Genomic DNA, 21,555 nt, shown 5'->3' on the forward strand with positions numbered 1-21,555 from the left:
CACGAACTAAGTTGGCACTAGTTTGTACAGTCCACACTGTTGTGTTTTGCATTTTGCAATTAAGATCTGCCTCCGTCACGGGCATAAAGAAACGCTGTCGTGCAGACAGAGCAAATTTTCACTCAGCTTATTACCACCTTGTATCGCCAAATGCCACCAAATATACAGCTTAGTTGGATAAAAATGCTATAGAGCAAAGCAAAAATAGTAGTTTCGAAATAAAGTGCAGGATTGCAAGGATTGAAATTGGTTACAGTTCAAGAAATTTGAGTTTAGTTCAGGATGTCAAGAAATCGAGTTTACCATTCTTGTGACAGTTTGAACTTTCGAGCCTTTATTTTGTCTGGTATTTCTTTGCTTCTATCAGTATTGGGAATGATTTCTACCGATTTTAAAGTAAGCTTAAAGTAATCTCCTGGGCACAATCATGAAAACAAATGTACAATACATTTCCCTGAATGTTTCCTACCAAGCACAGTCTCTAAAAATAAATATAAATAGGTCACCATGCTTGCAAAAGAGATATGATGTACCAGTCTTACCCTATTTTGCCAGGTCTTTCAAATAGTACTATTCATTTATTTTATCACTCCGCATTACATTTTGCGGTGGCTGGAAGGTACAGTTTTTTTGATGAACTTTGATAGGCATACATGAATTTTTGAGCATAAGGAACAACATAATAAACAACTTATGCAAAATAATCGAAAATAATCCAAATAACGTACAATCCATGAGTAATGATTTTGTTTTTGATGCTATTGAATAAGTGTAAAATTCTGCGCTTGAAGCATTCGCAATATAGTGCTACGGAATCACCAGTTAAGGTCAGGGTTGTTTGTCCTTCTGTTCTTCTTTTCCTCTGTTGTTGACTTGCTACCTTTAAGCTGTTTGTTATGAAGCAGTGTTTTGTAGACACGCAGTGTGTATAGTCATCATGTGAGGCTGCTTCAAGAAGTGCTTGCGTAGGTTTCCTTTTCTATGCGGCTGGTCCAATTAGTACATATTATAGTTCACCACTGAATTTTCTCCGATTCTTATTGGTTTAAATTGATCACGTGACGCGATAGTGTTTATCCATGGAGAGACACTATCAGCCCATAGTGCCTGTCCGAGGAAAATACCCGGATGGATAGTACTCGTCTGTGTAAATGTTTCTGTAAAGAAGCGGGCTTACAGAAAGTAAACAATTGAAATATATTAAGTGGGTTTTTGTCTGTTTTCTTTTTCAAATTTTACATTTGGCTTCAACAACCTTCCATGGCTTTCATCTAAAAAAGTTGAAAATAATTCAATATGAATATTGAACTGGCACGCGGAAGAAAATTTAGTGGTGAACGATAAAGACAATAGAGTGTTTATGTCTCGGAACTATCTGTCTGATAGTTGTCCCTTGGAAATTTGATGTTCTTAGAACTAGCATATTTGCCCTCGAAGCTTCACTTCTCAGGCAAATATTTGTTTTAAGAACATCAAATTTCCATGGGGCAACTATCAACCGATAGTTCCTCGACAGAAACACTCTATTGTTTAAATAGGGATACATGCCAATACCTTGACAGTCATGTCTTCATTAGGTGGCATTGCCATTATCTCTTTGTGCCAGCTCTTGTGTGAGGAACATTGCCATTCTTGTTATCTTCTGGAGAATTTATTCATGTTTTTGGATACTTGGGTTTTTTTGTTCTTTTAATGTAAAAACAATTAAAGAAGGAGAAAACGGTTTGTTTATCTACTTGTATTTTTATTCTCAAGGATGTCTTTTATCTCTTGGTAAATATGATGTAGTTCTCACCAGCTAAACTTTGCCACTCGAGATTCAGTCTGTTCTGTTTGGGTTTCATTGTCAGTTGAAATAGACTTTAAAAACCTAGGTCTTGATAAGATAGTCATACTCTTGCAGTTGTTTCTGATTGAGTTTTGTTTTCTTTTAAATTTCCCTTTACTGAGGAACAGCTTTTAATTTACAAGGCGGTACATGTATGTTATTTTAAAACAGTCAGTGTAACTTAAAATATAATTGCATTTGTGTGATTTTGTGTTTAACAATAATGCTTTGAATTTCTGTTTTTGCAGTAATGGATGATCATCATGGGTTGGATGAGGGAAAACATGCACAAACCGAAGAAAGTCGTAGTAGAGAAGGAACTAGGGATGGTGAGCATCAGCCCTTACCATGATATGTACCAGTTGCCATGCATTGATAACTTTTTTAGAGTTGTGTCTTGCCAAAATAATTCATTTTTTTGTTACCTGTACGTAATTGGGTCTTAACTGCAATGGCAGCACTTTCTCAAGAATTTTAGGGCTTATGTCCTCATATTATGCTTCAATATCTGGTTAGCTTATGAGTTTTTTCTTGTACACTAAGTACTCCAGCAATACTAAGAAGAACAGTGCAAACCAAATGTGTTAGAGGAAGCCAACTACTATGTATTAGAGAAAGCCAACTATTATGTGTTAGAGAAGGCCAACTATTTTTGAAAACACATCTTCTTCGAACGTGGATAAATTAGCCAGTTTCTAGTTTTTAATTCCTTTTCATCCCTGCTATGAAGGCTTAAAATTTAGCACAGAGAGTGTTTAGTAGATAGAGGTTCAAAATCTTAAGGAAGAAGTGATTGTACAGTACCACTTTAATGCACAGCTTATTATCCTTGTGTATCCATTAAACCAGTCAACAACCCATTGTCCCCACTAGAACAAAATAATTTTGTTTTTAAAATTGATATAAAATAAAAGTCTCAACTTACTGGTAGTTTGGGAGGTTCTGTGGTATATTATAGGTTAAGGTATAGATGTATGGCAGTGATACAAGCAATATTTGCTGCATGTTACACAGAAGATATTTGCATATCATATGTAGTTACTCAAGCACTTGTCGCAGTGCACATATTTTTTCTATTCTTTGTTGTGACTCTTATTTAAAACCTCAAAAGCAAGCTTTGGGGCAAGCTTCTCACAAAATTTGGGTTCATGGCTTGTTTCGGAAATGAGAGTCAATTGTAGAAACTTTCAGTGAATGTTAGAGTTGAGTTTACATGTCTTTGACCTTTGAGTTAATACTTCTGAACTTCTGCTCAAATGATTTCCCCGAAACTTGGGCATGGTTTGTATTAAGTCAAAATAAGCTGGTTCCAGAAATTGAGTAAAAGTATGCCAGCAAAATTTTTTTTACTGGTAGTGTTGTTGTCCAAAAAATGGGGTCCACTCAAACACCAGTAAGAATAAAAATATTATCCCCAGTAAATGGAATTAAGTAACATTATCACTGAGTGAAAGACAAAACATTTCCCAAAATTTCTTAGCCAACACTTCAAAGCCCCAATATGTATGTTGCAAACTTTGACATGGGGTAGTGTGCCCACAATAACTGCAGAACCACCTTAAGTAATGATGAAATGGAATCAATAGAATAACCATGATAAGAATGGTATTATCCTTTTGATACAATATTAATAACAAACAGTGGGGCTTGACTTTTCAAAATTACAGAAAAACTCAAATTGCATCTAGGGCCACCAGATCACAGTTTTCAAGCAACATACATTTAAATAGAAAGGAATTGTTAGCCAAATTAACTTTAACTAAAAATAACAGACACTTTTTAAAAATAAAGTGGTTTGCTATTAAACAGTTAAAAAACAGTTCCTTTATATTGCTATATGTAGAAACATAAAAAATGAAAAGGGTTTGTCAAACACAACTCAATACACCACCACCACCCACATAAATTATGATACTCTCCCATGTAGATGTGAAAGGAAAACACCTTGTTTTCACTCCAAGAGGAATTGGAGTTTGCAAGCCCTGACAGCAAGCCCTGACAGTTGTTCAGATTGGTTTCTTTGGAGTTAACGACAATAAATTGATTAACACAAAATTAATTAAGAGAGCACTCAACAACCAAATTGATGGCATTTTGTTGGGTTCTTCATTAGGCCATTGTTGTTGTTTTTTTTTTATCATGACAGAACTCAAAAATGATATTGTTCGTAAAATGCTTGACAGTGGCCTTATAAATGAGTAGTTTTATGGACGTTATTTTGAAGATATGCTGTTGATGGACAAACCAAATAAATTTGAAGATGGCTTGATCCATTTTTTGGACATTTCTCTGAAAAGAACATCCATTGACATTTATAGGAATCACACAAACACTGGACAGAATGTCTTGTTTTCTAGTCAAGTACGTTGACTTAGCAAAATTACTTGGGTTAGGCCTTGTTGCACCAGGCTTCTCGTATATGTGAAATAGGCTCTCTCATTCAGAAACAAAGAACAATGATTAAAACGTTCTGTTAGGGAATGGCTTTCCTAAATCTGTGGCTTCTAATCTTGTGAGGTGTTTCAGACACAGTAGCTCGGAACCTAGAACATCTTATCCCAATAACAACAAGACTATGAGTTTTAAGGATTTTAAATTCTAATGTGGGGTTTGGGACTGGCACTAGTTTTGCTATGCTAATGATATAATTTTGAAAGCAGATGGGAGCTCCTCTGGGGGCCTGTCCAGAAATCCCCATCAATGTCCCAGACCAAAAATGGCATGTGCTTTTAATTATTACTTCATCTCATGCAGGAAGGAAGTGATGTCTGAACAGTTTTCATTGAAGTGCCTTGAAACCAGAACCAGAGTATTAACAATATTACAAACAACACAACAAAGAAAGTACAGGATGCAAAACAGAGCACAGTGATGCAAACCCAAATGCAAGTTAATTTTGAAACCAAATTGAAAATTGCTATGTAGAGTGAGACGGGTAACTGCAATCACAACTAGTGGTTTGCTATTTGCGTGAAAAATTAGCAGACATTAAGTTGAAGGAAGTGAGTTTATAGAGAAGTCCATTTGCATCATATTAATCAAAAACTGGTTTTCTTATTTAGGTATAGAAATACAGTATGTTAATAAGTAGTTTCTTAGAAATCGATTTTGAAATAAAAACTAGCGCTAAAAAGTCACGACGTTTCGACCTCTACGAGGTCATTTTCAAGTGAGTAAATTTTCTACATTAGCATATAGCCATAAATATGTTAAAAACAACTTATAATAGATAAAAATGTGGCGAACGCTAAAATGTGATAAAATATGTGAAAAAGTGTTAAAAATATACAATGGAAAAATAAAATAATCGTAGCAAGAATTGCTCTAAACAAATAATTTGGCGCGAATTGAATCGCTCTGTTTGTTTAGCATTGGTTTCAGTTCTTTGATAAAAAACATTTCAAAAATAAGGCAGCCAAATTTTTTCTGACACTTTCTTAAGATTCGAAAACTCTGTGCGATGTCTTCTGGCTCCATATCGTGCTGCTCTCTGAGGTGGTTTCCGATTGCCGATCCTTTGTGTTCTTCAATTCGTTGGTGTGGGTGTCGGCACGTGTAACCGACATAGCCTGCATCACACAGGCCACACTGAAATGAATACACCACGCATTGTTGACTCACAAGAGGCTGCTTGTCTTCCCTGACCTTAATTTCATCCTTGATCTTTCTACTTGTGTAAACTGGGCTAATATCTGCGTTGATCTTCCGACTAAGGTCAGCCAGCTGTTTACGTACTACGTTTGCAGATTTCTGGTCCTTTTAGGGCAACACGATTCTGACTGGGGCTTCTCTTTTATCAGCCACTCGAGTATGTGAATCCTCGGACACTTTTGATTCAATAAATCTGCGAATGATTGACTGCACAAGGTCGTCAGGATAGCACAGTCGGGAAAAGATCTCTTTAAGGCGTTCACATTCCTCGTGAAAAAACTTCCACTTTCAAAATACAGTATGAATATTTATAATTTGAATTATAATAATATTACTGTTGTACTTTAGATTAAAATTCCAGTGCTCTTTTTGAAAACTGATTTCAGTTTCATTAGGTAGTTTGGTGCTTTGGGCCCAAAACAGCAGCCTGAAAACGGTCCTTGTAAGTTGACAAGCCCTTGAATAGCCAGGAAGTTTAAGGAAATGGGCCCTGAAGAGGCAAAGGGCCGACTTCAGACACAACTTAAAGCGAGTTTCAATTAGTCCAGCAAATTTATTTCACTTTCCGTAGGAGGAAGGTAAATTCCCAAAGATAAACATGCAACGAATTACTACAAATAACTAACTGAAGACGGCAGAAAACTAAGAGGAAAATATAAACAGACGATAAACTAAACGGCTTACCAAAATGCTGGCAACGGGGTTCAGGGAACCAAGAAGATTCAAGTGTACCGGACGATAAACAAGCACTAAATGAACATGAAAGGATGACACAGATATATACGCAACGAAATTTACATACGACGCGAGAAAAAAAGCATGCAGAATGTGAAAAAATGCATTAACATACGGAACAAAAAAGGACACAAAGAAAACACGAAATAGCCGTAACAGGCCCCTTCACAGAAAGTTTCAGTTTTCCACACTATTGTTGTGTCTATTGATGAAGTAATTCCCTCTTCATATTTTTAATAGCCTGGCCAAACCATACCTGGAGGCATTAGATGATATGATCGATGAGGAGGAGGGGGAGTTAGAGGAAGACAAAGAAGAAGAATAAGAAGGACAAGAGGATCAAGAAGAACAAGCGGAAGGGCAAGAAGAACAAGACAATGATGATGAACACCTCTACAGAAAGTTAATAGAGGATGAGTTTAGTGACAGTGATAAAATCAGTATTTATTTCGTAGATTTTTAAAATTTTTTATCAGGATTTCTTTAACAGATGTATTAATAAGTAAGAATTAAGTAAATAGAGGATGAGTCTGAAATTGTTTTGATTGTTCTACATTTACAACAGCTTGTTCAAATTAGCCCAAGCTCAAAGGCTGAAGAAAATATGGCATTACTTTTTTTTGTTACTAAATGAACCACAAATCACTGTGTTGCCTGTGACTAGTTTGTTGGATCTAGATTTAAGGGACAAAAGAGTGACAGAACTTTTCATCTTTGTAATAAGAACCCTGTCACAGTCGTGCCTGACTAACTGTGTCCATCTTCCTTGGTTTAAATAAGCTAATCAAAATGCGTGAATGGTGAAAATATCAAGCATCATGTAACCTGTTGATCAGTCGACAACTCCACCTCTCACATTTCTTTTCATAATTTGGATTTGCCAGATTTGAATGGAAGCCATAGGAAAGTTGTTGAAAACATGTCAAAAAATGATGAAAAAAAAAAAATAGTTTGGTGGCCTGTGTTAGAAGTGCACCACTCTAAATGCAATGATAAGTATTATATTAGTATGTCCAAAAGGCATTTATCTGTCAAAAATAGAATTTCTCAAACTAATTCTAACTTTGGTTATTTTGCCTTTGTAACAATACAAATCTCAAGATTATAGTGGTTTTACAACACAGGCTAAAAACATGTCCTAAAATATAATTTTCGAAAATGTTTGGATAAAGCAACGGTTTGTATCATAGGTGAGCATTGCAGATAATTCAAGCCAATTAATTCAAGGTCACAAGTCAGATTGTTTTGGTTCGCCCGCGTGTAGAAAGATCTATAAGATTCCAGTTGATAGTGATAATGGTAATTATACCTGCTCATGAAAACACCAGTTGTATAAATTCCAGTCTAGCCATAAATAAATAAAAAAAGATTTGTAATCTTCTTTGTCATAACTGAATTATGTTATTGAACTAGTATGAGGTCCGTGTTGGTAAAACATTGGTCGAGTTCTTCGCCTTGCAATGTTATGGCGAGATCCATAGACTTGTTAAAAAAAGAAATACCCGTATCAGTATCCGACGTAAGTTTCATTCCATGTTCAATGCTAAATTCCTGAGGGGTGTGCGTACAAACGAGGACTAACAATAGAGCTATAAATCAATGAACATAGTAAATCCCTCTAAGATTCTCTAACCGAAACAAGTGATAGGTTGAGGTATCACTGAATTCCTAATTTTCAACCTTCTGCTTTCATTTCATCGTCTCTCCCGGTTAATAACACGCACCCGTTGTAGCTAGTTCCAGCCGATCCCAGGAATGCAAATCTCATTAGCAGTCAGTGCTCTGTCTGATAACCATAACGAGTACTTTTAAGGGTATCAAGTCTTATATCCGAGATTCGGTGATATTTCTTTCTAAAAACAAAAACTGAAATAGTGTTCAACATAACCTTGCTCAGCACGTTTGCGAAAATCCATTGGTTCTTTTCAGAGGTTTCTTTAAGAGCACTCGGCTAACCTCCAGGTACGATTTCCGTACAGCGCCATACATTAATTATGTATGCAACTATCTCAAACTATCACATTATACTCAAACAGCAATCGTGAAAAGAACGAGTCAGTCAAAAAATTGCATGCATAATTAATGTAACGGGTGGTGCGAAAATCTTGCCAACCTCCCTGTCAAAATAAGAGAGCCTCTCTGCCAGTTTTGTCCACATAGTATAACTTCCACTGACAGAATCGCTATGATTACGATGACGACCTCAAAGCGCTTTGTGGTGTATTGAATATGCCACAAAGCGCTTTGTGGTGTTTTGAATAGGCCACAAAGCGCTTTGCGGTGTTTTGAATAGGCCACAAAGCGCTTTGGGGTGTTTTGAATAGGCCACAAAGCGCTTTGTGGTGTGAAAAATTGGAAAAACCAAATTATTTCAGAAAATAGCTGTGAGATATTTGCGAGTCAACGAACCATCCAGTTTTCAATGTTAAATCCCAAAATAAAACACCACATAGCGCTCTGTGGTGTTTTGAATAGGCCACAAAGCGCTCTGTGGTGTTTTGAGTAGGCCACAAAGCGCTCTGTGGTGTTTTCAATAGGCCACAAAGTGCTCTGTGGTTTTTTGACCACTACTGCTGTTTTGTAAAGCAAAGCGAACTAGGAACGGTTAGAAAGCACTCCGGCCATAAAAAATCTACTCGACAAGAAAATTTCTGTAATGAATGTTTGATGCTACAGGGGACGGCTTACCCAAAAAGGTTCAGTCAGCCTCAACAAACTTATACTGAGAAGAGGGCTTTCGCGAACCGGATTTCGTGTGAGTGACAAGATTGGGAATAGAGAAATATTGCGCAGATTGAGTGGTAGTTTTACAGCACCGAAACTAAAATTGGTTACACTACTTCTCAGAAATTTTGTTTTGCCTCTGTAATATCATTAAACGATCTGAATAATTTGAGGATAATCAAAGCGCGGAGTTTAATATTGGCTGGCCGGGAACACGCAGTTCGCAAACCGGAGAGCAACCACTGTTTAAATCTTCGATCGAACTTTCATGTTGAATTTGAAACTGAAAATACACTAAGCGGTCAATTTCCGATAGAAATCTTGTGAGGTAAATGCCATTCTTGCAAATAGTCGCTGCATATTTACGTTCAGAGTCACTCTGGTTCAGAGTAAAGACATACAAAGTCAAATACTGCTTCCGTACGCTACCCCTCCAAAAATCAATTTTGCTCGAAGACCGAACTGCAACGGAGTTTAGTTACCAGTCTTATACTGCGTGTTATTAGATAGAACGCATGATATGATTGGCTCCGTATATCACATTACGTCAGAGGACATGTCTGCTACATAGGACATAACTGCAACGGTACACGGCGTGACTATAAACTTGGAAGGACGGTTTGAGCATAGTTTGCAGGACCCCGTTGATAACAGTACTTTGTACTGAAGGGTTATCCTGAGGAAATATTCGATTATTATTATTATTAGCAAAGTCGGCGAGCGAAGCGAGCCGGTGAGGTGCCTGGGAGGTTTCTCACCAGCTCGCTTCGCTCGTCGTCGGCTTTGCTCGTGCCGCCAACGATGAGAGCATAGTTAGTGGAGGGGACCCTCCACTAACTATGATGACAGCCTGCTTGCAGGCCAAAGGACCTAACGAGTAGAAATTTCCAGAGTAGGGCTAGGGTGTAGAATTTGAACATATTGGTCTGAAGTGGATTTTACGTGCTCTCTAGCTTGGAAACTGGTTCCGTAGAATTCTGGTTATAGGCTCATCTACATGTAAGCATGGAACTATTCTGGTTGTAAGTTCGCCCCGGATATAAAGACCTCCTCTACTTTTTCTGGTTTAGTCATCAACAATGCATCCAATCAGCGTGGACAAACAGCGTGACTGTTGCTCCTTGGCACACGAAATCCCGGCCGCGGACGGTGCATTTCTCGAAAATTATTTGGGGGTTAGCACCTGGATTTTGAATGAATCTTCGATTGAATACCTCGAGAAGAAGCGTCAACCTTTCAGTGTATCTGATGTTCGATTTGGAAGCCAGGCGATTCTAATTTCTGGGTGAAAATCAGCTTGGCGCTGCACAGGCGGCCCAGACGTTGAATACGATTAATACGTAACATTATGCTGTTGGCGATTGCGTTATATATTACGATGTATGAGAATTAGAATGCCTCGAAAATTACTCTAAATGCTACGCGTAGAAAATAATTTGAATAAAATGGTTTACCTTATGTTTGCATTGCGTTATTTTGATGTCTCTGGGTTCCTGGAGGTGGTTTACAGCCATTTAGGGAGTTTTACTTTCTGGCGGTTTGCTTCCCCCTAAAGAGTGGCGCTGATGCGGTCGAAAATGAGCTTTCCACCCTCTCCTTCTTATAACGTGTAGTAACAGTCAACGCAAAACCCACCAAATCCCTCAAATTCGCCATTTTTAGCCGCTGAAGTGACAATACACAACAACCGAGGTAGATTTACGTTTATTTTGAGCTTTAACATAGACATAACTCGATATCAGTTTACGATATCAGGCGCAAAACGCAGGCACGCAAGGCGTGCAAGAGTTATTTTTGGTGAATTAAAAGCCCCCGGAGGTAGCATCAGGATCCGATTACATGTAGGTTACAGCGTAGGTTAATCCACCAAGTTTTCTTTGTCCACGATGTACAGCAAAAATAAATCTTGAAGTTGTCTCAACTTTAGAAATGTGCTATCAAGCCTGATTTTATCAAGGAGCGATTTTAAAGGAGCTCAATCACGGTTTGCGCATATTGAAAAGTTTAGCCTCAGTTTTTCAAATTCGTCGTTTGTAATCCGTGTTAATCTTTTCCATCGTTAGCCATCCTTATTCCTTCATGGTTTATCATAATTTCTATCTTATTAAACTGTTATTTTCAGGTTTCCTACCATTTAAAGGTAATTTTGTATGTGGCCAAAATAACTCAAAATACCGTGACTGAGCCCCTTTAACAATTTTACCAGTAGTTTTGTTTATTCCAAGTTAAAGGGGCTACGTCACGACCCGCGCATGTGCGAAATTTGGCTCCGTTCTCATTGAGATTCAAATGCATCCGCCATCTTGAATTTATCGGAGTTGTTTAATTTTGCGCGAATTTAGCCATTCTTGGTTAAAATTATTACGTCTTTTGGTCGCGTGTGTGGATTTCTTCTCGTCGATCTACTTATTTTATCGCAGAGGCAAAATTATGGACGCAGAAGAGGCAAGAAAGGCTACGGTGGTGAGTTTCCTTCGACTCAATTACGTGACAGATTTAAATGTGTGAACTGTTTCGTAGTTTCTGGGAGTATGCTCCAACGCAACGTCCATTTTCTCTTTCTTCTGTTGTTATCCTCTTAGGAAAATCGCATCTCCTGTTCGTTCGAAAGCGCTTGTTCCACGAAACAGAAAACAAATGCAAATCGTGGCTGCCCTTGCAAGATGTGGTAGTGAGTGCACGTGTGGTTCGACAGCAAATCCGTGTCGAAAACACGGTGAGATTCCTTATTTATGCACTTAGCTTTGATGTAACATAGTTTGTAAGTAGGTATTGAAGACTGCACGCGAATGGAACGACTAGATTTCTGGCTATTTTTGGTTCTGTTTGTGTTCAAGTCTTCATATGTACACATGTTCATGTGTACAGCATGTCTTTTTCATTCAGGCCAAACATTTCACCAAGCATAGAGCAGTTTCGAGTTTTTGCAGTTTGAATTGTCTTTTCCTTGAGCTGAGAAGGTTTCTAGGAGAGTTTGATTTTTCATATACAAAGTACAGCAGCTTTGACATGACTCTTTTTTTCATATCAAGGCTGGTGCAAGTACAGCTTCATTTGTGGCTGAAAAACACAGCCATACCAGACTGACAACAGGCCACGTGAAGAGCAGGAGAGGATAAAATAAAATAGAGATGTAAGGGAATGCTTGTATAGAAATATGTTTTATTTGTTATTATTCCAAGAACAAAAATATGCCTAAATATGGAAAAGACCACAAAAATCAAAGCTTGAACACCAATGCAAATGCATAAAGTTTAGCAAGGCAAGATTTGTTTTGTTCCTACACTTGATTTTTTTATTTCTAGACCCACTTGAATTGGCAAAAACTCTGTGCTTGCTAGCAAGCTGTCAAACTTGAATCTTTGACACAGTTGTTGGCTCTACCTAAAATAAATCAATTACAACACTTAATTTTGTCAGGCCAGCTAAAAATACTTTACAGTACTGTACTTTATTGGTGATTACCTCCATAATGTTCTTTTAGGAATTCATTCAAATGCTTGATGAAGCAATGTGTGCAAGCTGTGTGCGAGAAGCCTGCCTAGAAGAATTGACGATTTAGATGAGACCATCAGTGAAAGCGACATTTCTCAACCCACCCCTGGTACATCCACAGAAGGACAGATGACAAGTGTGGATGGAATGCCCAACCCTGCACCTCCTTCTAGTAACTCGGCAATACCATGGTGCAAGTGTGGCATGTACCAAATTATGCTACAAGAAATAGACTGCAATGACAATAGCATGCATGTCTTCATGAACGCTGACTATTGGCAAAATGTTCTCCATAGATACGGTTATCTGGGGAAAGGAAACCAGGTGTGCCCTTCCTGTGTAGTAACAGTTATCCATTGGCAATATCCCTCACACTGGAGTTTATTTGAGATTCAGGGCTGATTAAACCAAAACAAATGCAAGTAACAAGTTCTTTCCCCCTGAAGAAAAGCCTACAAACACCCTGGGACATACTGTATTCAATAACTAGTCATGGTCAGCACAGTCACCAAAATAGTAATCAATAAATTTTATTGACTATATACATGTACTTTAGTGGAGATGTAATTTATTTTAGAGTGGGAGAGAAGTAAAAATTGGTTTGATCATGTCATTGAAATGAAAGAATATTGGTACACATTGTAAAAAATAAACACTTTGTATGTTTGAGGACAATTTGGATTTTAAGCATCTACACCGTATTAGAAAAATAATTTGACAGTATTGAAAGACAACTGTTCCCATGGAGATGCTCTAAAAGAGGCCATATCTTGTAAACAGGACTTCCTTATATGTTCAATAAGATGCTGATATGCCTGTAATATCAACATTGGTAGAACTCGCTGTAACATCAGTATCCTCTCTGCAACAAAGACATTGAACACAACACGTATTAATCATACAATCAGTACATATATGCATAAGTGAAGCCTTGGAGCTGATGGCTCATAGCTGCCAGAGCTTATCCCGGTTTCTGTAGCATGAAGAGGCTAGGAGTATTTCTAATCCCCCTGGATGGGATGCCAGTCCATCGCAGGTCACCCCCCTACCCCCCCCCCCCTCCCCCCGCAATTTGTTAGGTTTCCCCAACAATTCACCGGTGCCCATTTATACTCCTGGGAGAGAGGCACTGTGAGAGTAAAGTGTCTTGCCCAAGAACACAACACCGTGTCCCCAGCCAGGGCTCGAACCCAAACCCCTCGCTCCAGGGACGAGTGCACTAACCATACATGCATACATATACTCTATTGGCTCAGCCGCAGAATATAGTCAATTTTTGAATGCAACAAACAAAACAGTAACAAATATATAAAAAAAAAACTATCAAAATAAATGCAAAGTCACGCCAAATTAAATTTTGAGCATTACTGAAAAGGATGCAGAGCACAAAGGGAATTTTGTATATTTGGATAACTGAAAAAACATCAGTTACTTGACTGGGCCTTTATGATTACGGCTGATCATCCACCCTTACAACAACAGAGCCAAGAGTTTATAGTAATAATAGTCCTGATGATGCACTAATTAACACACTTGTAAAACATACAGAATAGCGAGGCATACTAAATGTAAGTGACAAATTATTTTGTTTTGAAAGGGGAAATTTCACTTGTAGAAAAATCTAGTTCATATGCCCAGTTAGAGTACATTAAAATAAGTAAACAGGTTGTATTGACTTCGAAGGAAACATATATGAAGAAAATGGCGAAATGAATTAAATGAAACCACTACACATAGTTATTGCTCCTCTAATTAAAGTCAAAGTTGCGTGTGGCAACTTGTTTACAGTTGTACATATCAGCTCACCTTCAACATGGCGCCGTCATTTTACGGAAGAGCTATCTTTCAGTATCTTCTCTCGTCTTGTATTTTCCTCTACTGACTTAGCTTCCTTTATGTGAGAGGCAAAAGAATAGGAAATATGTAAAATGACCAGATAAACGGTACAAACAAAGTGGCAAACTGCACGTGAAAGATAAACGAAAGGTACTTGCCTTCGTCGTTCTAGGGAAAGAAGGTGGCCAGCAAACGCTGAATCACTCCGATATTCGCCATAAATCATCGCAGATACTGACGAAGAATAAAAGCGGCAGTCTAGCAAAATCCTTCGATGGCCTTTTTACCAAAACGTTACTCCCTCAGAAACTGAAGTGTAAATCCTCTTCCGACCACTTGCAGATCGCCGACCGCCTCAAGAAGACATCACACTGCATCACAACATCCACGGAAATTCACTCACAAAACATCGAACACGAGCCAAAATCTACATGTAAATACTCTACAACAGTCAATTGACTTATAACCGCTATCAAAAGAATAGACCACTCAAGGATGACAGAGATATTTTTCGATAAAGTTACGAATACGTCCTCGCCGACGACTTTAAAAGTGTGAGGCTAAAACTTTCAAACTTTTTCGTGACCGCACGCGCATGCGCGACCGTGACGTAGCCCCTTTAAATGTAACTGCTCCTAGCGAGACAGCTAAACGTCATGCAGTCTGTACGTAAGAGTAGCCATCGGCAAACGGCAGACTGGTGTTGAACTTCAAATTAATGTCGATTTTAAAAGCCGTTTAAACGAGAAAACATCATTGCAAGTCAGAACAAGAAAACAACGTTATTTAACTTGAGACTTGAAACAACCAGACACCTGAAAGACTGTATAAAAGACGCCACGAAATCTGAAGAGTTTGGGAAGTTTCTGTGTCATATAGCCCTTTCCAACGACCGAGTGCCTTTTTAGTGACTAAAGGACTATGCTATGAAGCAGGTAACTTGACCTCTGTTTTAAAACCGCGCAAGGAATCTGTTTCAAAACGAAAGAACCAGTATCTAATTTGCGGTTTAACTTGACGCCATGGAGTCTTCAAGAATATTTGAAGAGTTTCCATACCACAAACCTATTATGAAATCTTTGCTGAAAATTCCCTTTTTAAGTATTGCCATAGCCGTAAATGCAAGATATTAAAATGCCACTGAAGACAGACTATAAAAAGAGACGTCCAAACATTCTGGAGCTGCCGATAGATAATAGCTTCTTGTTTGTTTATTGTGGGAACAAGAGCCACTGATCTGGGCGTGAAAAACAAAAGTCAGTGTCAAGTTACCGTTTGCAACTAACAAATAAAAATATCTTGTTACATTTACTCGCAACAAAAATAACAATTTTCAAAACTCAGTTCTCATTCATATAATTAGCCGTCTGTAGTTTCTTTTGTGCTAACAGAGAAGACCCCTTCAAATGAGTATCGATTCCAAAGAACGTTTCAGCGAGACGGTATTAAACGTAATTAGCGTTACTTGATTGAGACATCTCGCATTCATATACCGAACCATCTTGCGCCGATAAACGGTTATTTCGTGAACTGCACGTAATGCAAACGATATCGATTGAAAGCTGGCGACCCGGACCATGCAAATACCATCACGTACGAATGTCCCTAACCATCCCAATTCTTGAAACCCAGCCACAAAGTCCTGGCCTCTGCGCTTAACCACAGTAAACGCGGGGACGGAAATTTTGGAGAAGGGCCAATACATAAAAGGATACCTGATCTTGTTTATAGAAAAACAAAAATGGCCGTTCTAAATCTTCACACACGATTCACCTTTACAAGCAGCAATTTGATTGGTTGTTCTTATTAGCCCAAACCTGATTGGTGTGATAAACATGTCATACATATATCACTCACTCGTCCAATCATAACATATAGCACACAAAAAAACATTACTCAAAAACTGCAGCAGAATTATTTCCTGTATTTGCAATTGAATCAGTAGTGTCTGCAATCTAGTAAATGGTTTGAACCATTTTTCTAGTGTGATCGTCCTCGCGATGTAAATAAACTGTCCCTTGTTGTTGTTGTTGTTTCTGACTACTCGAACCCGACCGGGTCCTCAAAGAGGTCTTCAGACAGTTCTTCAGAACCACCCGCACGAACTTGTGGAAACAGCCATTTTCAAAAGTTAGTCGTATTAGTAATCAAGTGTTTCAGTTTTTCTGTATAGCAAATAAAGGAATAAAAAAGCAAGAAATCTTTCACTCGTCCAAATACATGTATACATGTTTATGTTCTTATTTCCGGCAAACCAACGAACATAGTAAAAGCAAGCGCTTCAGGCCATGTCACGAGGAGTATACCACGTGATTGTCAGGCTTCATTTGGGACTGAAAAAATTCTGTTTTTTCACTTAGAATAACGTCATGTGAGTGGAATAGCTTTTTTGGCGTGAATTGATTTTGTACTTGGACAGTTCTTCAAGTCATTACCCGGAAAGCTTAGGAGATCCGGGCCAAGAAATATATGAATACTGGCATTGTCCTTGGTTTAGGCAAGACATTTCTTGTCTTTATGATTTGAAATAAGCGAGTGCTGAGCCAAATTCGACATGACGAGACTGCCAACACAAATGAGCTCAGTGGTTTATAGGCCAAGAAAAATAGATTAAAAAAAGAAATCTCGTGACTGTCCTAAATAGAATGACTTCAAAAGATTTACAGTGCTGACGGTATCCGTGACAGACGTGTCTCGCACCTGTTTCCAGTAAAAATCCGTGACACGCAAAACAAAAATCCAACAATAATAAGGCCCTGTTCGCACAATGCGAAATTATGTTTGTTTTGCAAATAAATCTGTCATCACGAAGCCATTTTCCCTGATGTTTTTTTCACCGACGAAAATTTTCGCGAGTGCCACCAAACTTCGAAGATACCGTCAACTAGCCTTGAAGGTCGTGAATTAACTGTCAGTCGAGAGAATACCTTGTGCGTTCATCAAGTCATCTTATTTGGCAATGAATTAGACGCAGCGTACGTAACAGTGTCGTGATCTGTCACACGCATTACAGAATGGATTACAGAAACCAATTAGAAAAGTTTTAATGTTTTTGCAAACGCCAAACGCTAGTTTTTGTCGTAATCTAAACGGGGCCATATGAACATTGTAAAACTGAAGCACAATGAGATTTGATCGTGAAGATCGATAAATCGCCCAAATGATTTACAGAAATTAAGAAAAGTCAAGGACTGTATTTACACAAACAACGTGAAACACAATCCAGACCTGACGTAAAGCCATCCTTAATAGAATTTGTTATCAAATACAACAAAACAAAAGGGCACTTGATGCAGGCCTGATACCTTACGCAACGTGTTTGTTTCAGGCCGGTAATAAGCAAATCACCTGTACATCAGACCAGCTCACGTAATAAAACACGAGTTTTGATTGGCTTACAGCTTTACGCGCCTTCTATATAAACTTTGCAAAGTGTTTCGTCCATTCACTAAGAGGGAAGTTTTTGTCTTTGAATCTACAGGGACGCACATAGCGACTGGTCTTGGTCTCTTGGGTTAGCTGTTCATCATGGAAGGAGAACATAAGTACACGCTGTCGAACTATATGTCGCTCGATCAAGGCGAGAACGTTCAAGCCATGTACATTTGGGTGGACGGAACTGGCGAACATCTTCGCTGCAAGACGAAAACAGTGAACCAAGAGCCGACCAGACCAGAAGATCTACCCATATGGAACTTTGATGGCTCCAGTACATATCAGGCCGAAGGCTGTAATAGCGACGTTTATCTGCATCCTGTGGCTTTGTTTAGAGATCCATTCAGAAAAGGAAAAAACAAACTGGTTTTGTGCGAGACCTACCAGTACAACCATAAGCCGACAAAAACCAACACAAGAAAAAGCTGTCTTGATGTCATGGAAAGCAACGTTGTAAAGGTAAGCTTATATTAAACATGTGTTTCTTACAGCTTACATTCATGAAAAAACTCAAAAAAGATACAAAAAAAACCCACCTTGAAAATGCTTGCAGACGCATCCGTGCAGTGCGGCACGACGGGAGTAAGACGTGTTAATTAAGATTGGAGTGAAGGTCACGCTACGTTCTTCCTAATATATAACCCTTACCTTTACCACAACTAGTGTTTGCAGCCAAAGAAACAGCCGTGCAGTTGGCACAGAAATACAGTGATCGTAAAATAGCTCTCCGCTCATTTTACTTAAGATTGTGAGGCTTTAATTGAAGCTTACAAGTGCTGCTAGATTGCACAAGCCGGGGCAAGTGCTCATTTTACCTGAGTTGGCATATCTCGGTCACCTATCTTTTGGTAAAGGTCAAGCCTACGTAGTGCACGGGCTAGCAGGATTTAATGACCATTGTGCACGTGGGGCTATCAGAACTGTCAACTGTGGAATTCTAATTAATTGTTTTCTTGATTGTTTTCTCAAAGAATGCTCACCCCTGGTTTGGCATTGAACAAGAGTACACATTGCTAGACAAGGATGGACACCCCTTAGGGTGGCCCAAGGGAGGTTTCCCAGGACCACAAGGCCCCTACTACTGTGCTGTTGGTACTGGAAATGTTTTTGGGCGAGATGTTGTAGAAGCTCACTACCGAGCCTGTCTGTATGCTGGAGTTAAGATTGCTGGAACTAATGCTGAAGTCATGCCTGCACAGGTAGAGAATTAATATTTTTTGCTTCATAAGTATGAATTTTGCTATTTTGATTGGCAGTCTTGAAAATGGATTTTATTTTACATTCATAGATTACGGGTTATAATAATATTCAACAGTCAGCTGACTTCTTTTAGCAAGGTGCATGATATTATTGCAAAGTTAAGAATTTTTTGTTGGAGTTCTGGAATTTTAACCCTCGACATTTTGTAGGTCTGGGATGACGCTGGTCCTTACTGTCACTTTTATTAAAATGCCAAAGTCCAGATTTTAAATATATAGTAACTTTTTCTTTTGCATTGAGTTGTAACAATATCTTTTATACTAATGCACACCATCAGTAGTGTTGAATAGAAAGAACATGCACATATTTCAGTATATCATGTGTACTGTGATAACCGTGCAAAGATAACAAATTTTACTTCTGTCTTTTCAGTGGGAGTATCAGGTTGGACCTTGTGAAGGAATTGAAATGGGTGATCACCTGTGGATGTCACGGTTTCTGTTACATCGTGTGGCAGAAGACTTTGGAATTAAAGTCACTTTTGATCCCAAACCTGTGCCAGGAGATTGGAATGGAGCAGGAGCCCACACAAACTACAGGTATTTATTAATAAGCAATTTGCAAAGGTTAAACTACATGCATTACTGATAACATAGATTAAAAGAACATGTACTCTAAAAAGATGCTTAGATGAAGGGAACATGGGGTTTTGAAGTTTTGGGGTTTTAGACAAATACTTGGACAATTGGAACTATCTGATTGATTGATTTTTATTTATTTCTTGTCTGAACTAATTTCTAACTAACTCTGAAACAACACAGTTGTCTCCTGTCATATCTTTTTTGGATCAATACCCTAAAGGGTACTGTAAAAGCTCCCGCTGTGGACCATTTGAGGCTCGACACTCAAGAGGGACCAAAACCGCTTTTTTAACCCCTAAACTGTACAACAAGCCACTCTGGTCCTTTTTAGATGGGAACCCTCCCTGGGAAATTAGGGAGCTCATTGTTAGTCGTCCTAACTTAAAGGTGATTATTTGACCTTGCCTTCAATTTCAATGTTTGCAGTACCAAGCCAATGAGAGAGGAAGGAGGAATGAAGTACATCTATGAAGCCATCGAAAGGTTGTCAAACAGACATGACTTCCACATAAGGATATACGACCCCAATGAGGGTGAAGATAACAAGCGACGTTTGACTGGGCACCACGAGACATCATCCATTGAAAACTTCTCCCATGGAGTGGCCAATCGAGGTGCTAGTGTGCGCATTCCACGTCAATGCGCTGAAGATGGCAAGGGCTATCTTGAAGACAGAAGACCTTCATCAAACTGTGATCCATATCGTGTCACTGAAGCTATTGTAAGGACAACAATACCACAGCCTGTATGAAGAATACAGACATTAAATGAATTTGACATTGATGTCAAATGGAAACTTTGGTGACTTTGAAGTAATGAATGCTACTTTTGTTGCAAGCAGAAAGCTTTTGATTAAATATATTTAGTAGGTCAATTTTGTTGGTTGGGCTTATTTATTGGTGTTGAAAGCTAAATTGTGGCTAATTGATACTAAAGGCTTGTACAATTACAGCATGAATGCTGGGTACAAGGTTCACATAGTTATGAATGTACAATAAACAATGATTGATTCAAGGTTTAAATTACAGATGTTAATTGACTGCTGATAGTCAAACATCTTAATTAACTATTTTGACACGTCAAAACAACCACAGTACAGCCCTATAAATAGTACTGCTGGGCTCATTCCACTGCCCTTTATCAGTTGTTAAAAATGATTACTGAATGAGATGAAAGTTTTAGTCTACCATATAGCAACCAGTAAATTAAAACTGTTTAACAATAATAATTTATGCCCACAACTGCTGCCATGTTCAAGTCACCTGAAGCACATAGGCATGTATAACAGAGGCATTAATTTCAAATGAATGTACATTAACCATAACATAACTGTAGAACTGCCCAGAGCACTTCCAAAATCTCTATTTTCATAAAAAAATATTCATATCAGTAGAGCTAACAGCTGGATGATTTCCATTATTTAGCTGAACATTTGAAATTTGTACCAAATCATCCACTGTATGTTAAGTGAAACACTTCAACCCTTTTGACTGCATATTGAGATACAATTATAACATAACAAGTACACAAGCCATTGTTAAAGGCAACTATTTTTATTTTGTTCCCAAAAGCCAAGGACTAAATGTTGCAAGGATCTCAGAAGGATCTTGCCACTTTGTAATAGGCTTTCTAATTTCTTACAAGTATTTCAAGAACTACTTGTCAGTATGAACCAAAAAAATATAACATTTTTTGGTTCTTATATTATATATTTCATGCTTAAATGAAGTTAGTCCAGAGTCAGCTACAGTACACTAGAGTTTTAATTTACAAACATTTTGTCTTAATTTAATTAACAAATAAAGAAGCCTAAGCCGTATTTTACAGTGATAAAACACGACAGACATTTGAGAACAGAGGGAAATGTAGAACACATGGGCTGCAGGCGAGTGTTTTCTTCATTTCTCAAGTGTTCTCAAATGTTCAGAGTGCTTTACCACAGTATAATACATGGCTTAGGCTTTATTTACTTTATGACATAGATTTTCCATGCGCACTAACAATAAAACA

The 21,555-nt window shown here is 38.3% G+C and overlaps 2 protein-coding genes and 2 long non-coding RNA genes across 6 annotated transcripts; 3 read left to right on the top strand and 1 right to left on the bottom strand.

Annotated features, from left to right (window-relative positions):
* Positions 1 to 555: 555 nt before the first annotated feature.
* On the top strand, positions 556 to 8,160 carry LOC145467769 (uncharacterized). Its single transcript, XR_014042110.1, has 3 exons — positions 556 to 2,157; positions 5,866 to 6,057; positions 6,455 to 8,160. It is a non-coding gene; the product is annotated as an uncharacterized LOC145467769 (long non-coding RNA).
* Positions 8,161 to 8,603: 443 nt separating this feature from the next.
* On the top strand, positions 8,604 to 13,109 carry LOC145467749 (uncharacterized). 3 transcript variants are annotated; one of them, XR_014042100.1, is made up of 3 exons: positions 8,604 to 11,401; positions 11,521 to 12,071; positions 12,423 to 13,109. XR_014042100.1 is itself a non-coding variant. In XM_081451353.1 (3 exons), exons 1-2 carry the CDS (start codon positions 11,439 to 11,441, stop codon positions 12,055 to 12,057), a joined length of 303 nt encoding a protein of 100 aa, XP_081307479.1. In that variant the 5' UTR covers positions 8,604 to 11,438; the 3' UTR covers positions 12,058 to 12,071; positions 12,423 to 13,109. The 3 variants fall into 3 exon arrangements, 2 of the variants coding, with proteins under 2 accessions (XP_081307479.1, XP_081307480.1); XM_081451353.1 differs by having other exon boundaries at positions 8,604 to 11,654; positions 11,971 to 12,071; XM_081451354.1 differs by having other exon boundaries at positions 8,604 to 11,654.
* Positions 12,082 to 16,979, bottom strand: LOC145467766 (uncharacterized). Its single transcript, XR_014042106.1, has 3 exons — positions 14,428 to 16,979; positions 14,240 to 14,324; positions 12,082 to 13,295 (listed from the first exon to the last, which is right to left on the bottom strand). It is a non-coding gene; the product is annotated as an uncharacterized LOC145467766 (long non-coding RNA).
* Positions 16,980 to 17,704: 725 nt separating this feature from the next.
* LOC145467706 (glutamine synthetase-like) lies at positions 17,705 to 20,812 on the top strand. The gene is made up of 4 exons (XM_081451309.1): positions 17,705 to 18,163; positions 18,676 to 18,903; positions 19,337 to 19,503; positions 19,972 to 20,812. The coding sequence occupies exons 1-4, from the start codon at positions 17,798 to 17,800 to the stop codon at positions 20,294 to 20,296; spliced, it is 1,086 nt and encodes a 361-aa protein (XP_081307435.1). The 5' UTR covers positions 17,705 to 17,797; the 3' UTR covers positions 20,297 to 20,812.
* The last annotated feature ends 743 nt before the right edge of the window (positions 20,813 to 21,555 follow it).

This window comes from Orbicella franksi, chromosome 14, assembly GCF_964199315.1.
Source record: "Orbicella franksi chromosome 14, jaOrbFran1.1, whole genome shotgun sequence".
NCBI lineage: Eukaryota > Metazoa > Cnidaria > Anthozoa > Scleractinia > Merulinidae > Orbicella > Orbicella franksi.

What these genes read in the sequence shown, in the direction of transcription:
- LOC145467749 (XM_081451353.1), top strand. Translation starts at nt 11,439, where the DNA reads ATGTGTGAACTGTTTCGTAGTTTCTGGGAGTATGCTCCAACGCAACGT. An exon ending in AAATCCGTGTCGAAAACACG is followed by an intron (nt 11,655 to 11,970) that starts GTGAGATTCCTT and finishes TTTCATATCAAG; the next exon opens with GCTGGTGCAAGTACAGCTTC.
- LOC145467706 (XM_081451309.1), top strand. Translation starts at nt 17,798, where the DNA reads ATGGAAGGAGAACATAAGTACACGCTGTCGAACTATATGTCGCTCGAT. An exon ending in TGGAAAGCAACGTTGTAAAG is followed by an intron (nt 18,164 to 18,675) that starts GTAAGCTTATAT and finishes GTTTTCTCAAAG; the next exon opens with AATGCTCACCCCTGGTTTGG. An exon ending in CTGAAGTCATGCCTGCACAG is followed by an intron (nt 18,904 to 19,336) that starts GTAGAGAATTAA and finishes CTGTCTTTTCAG; the next exon opens with TGGGAGTATCAGGTTGGACC.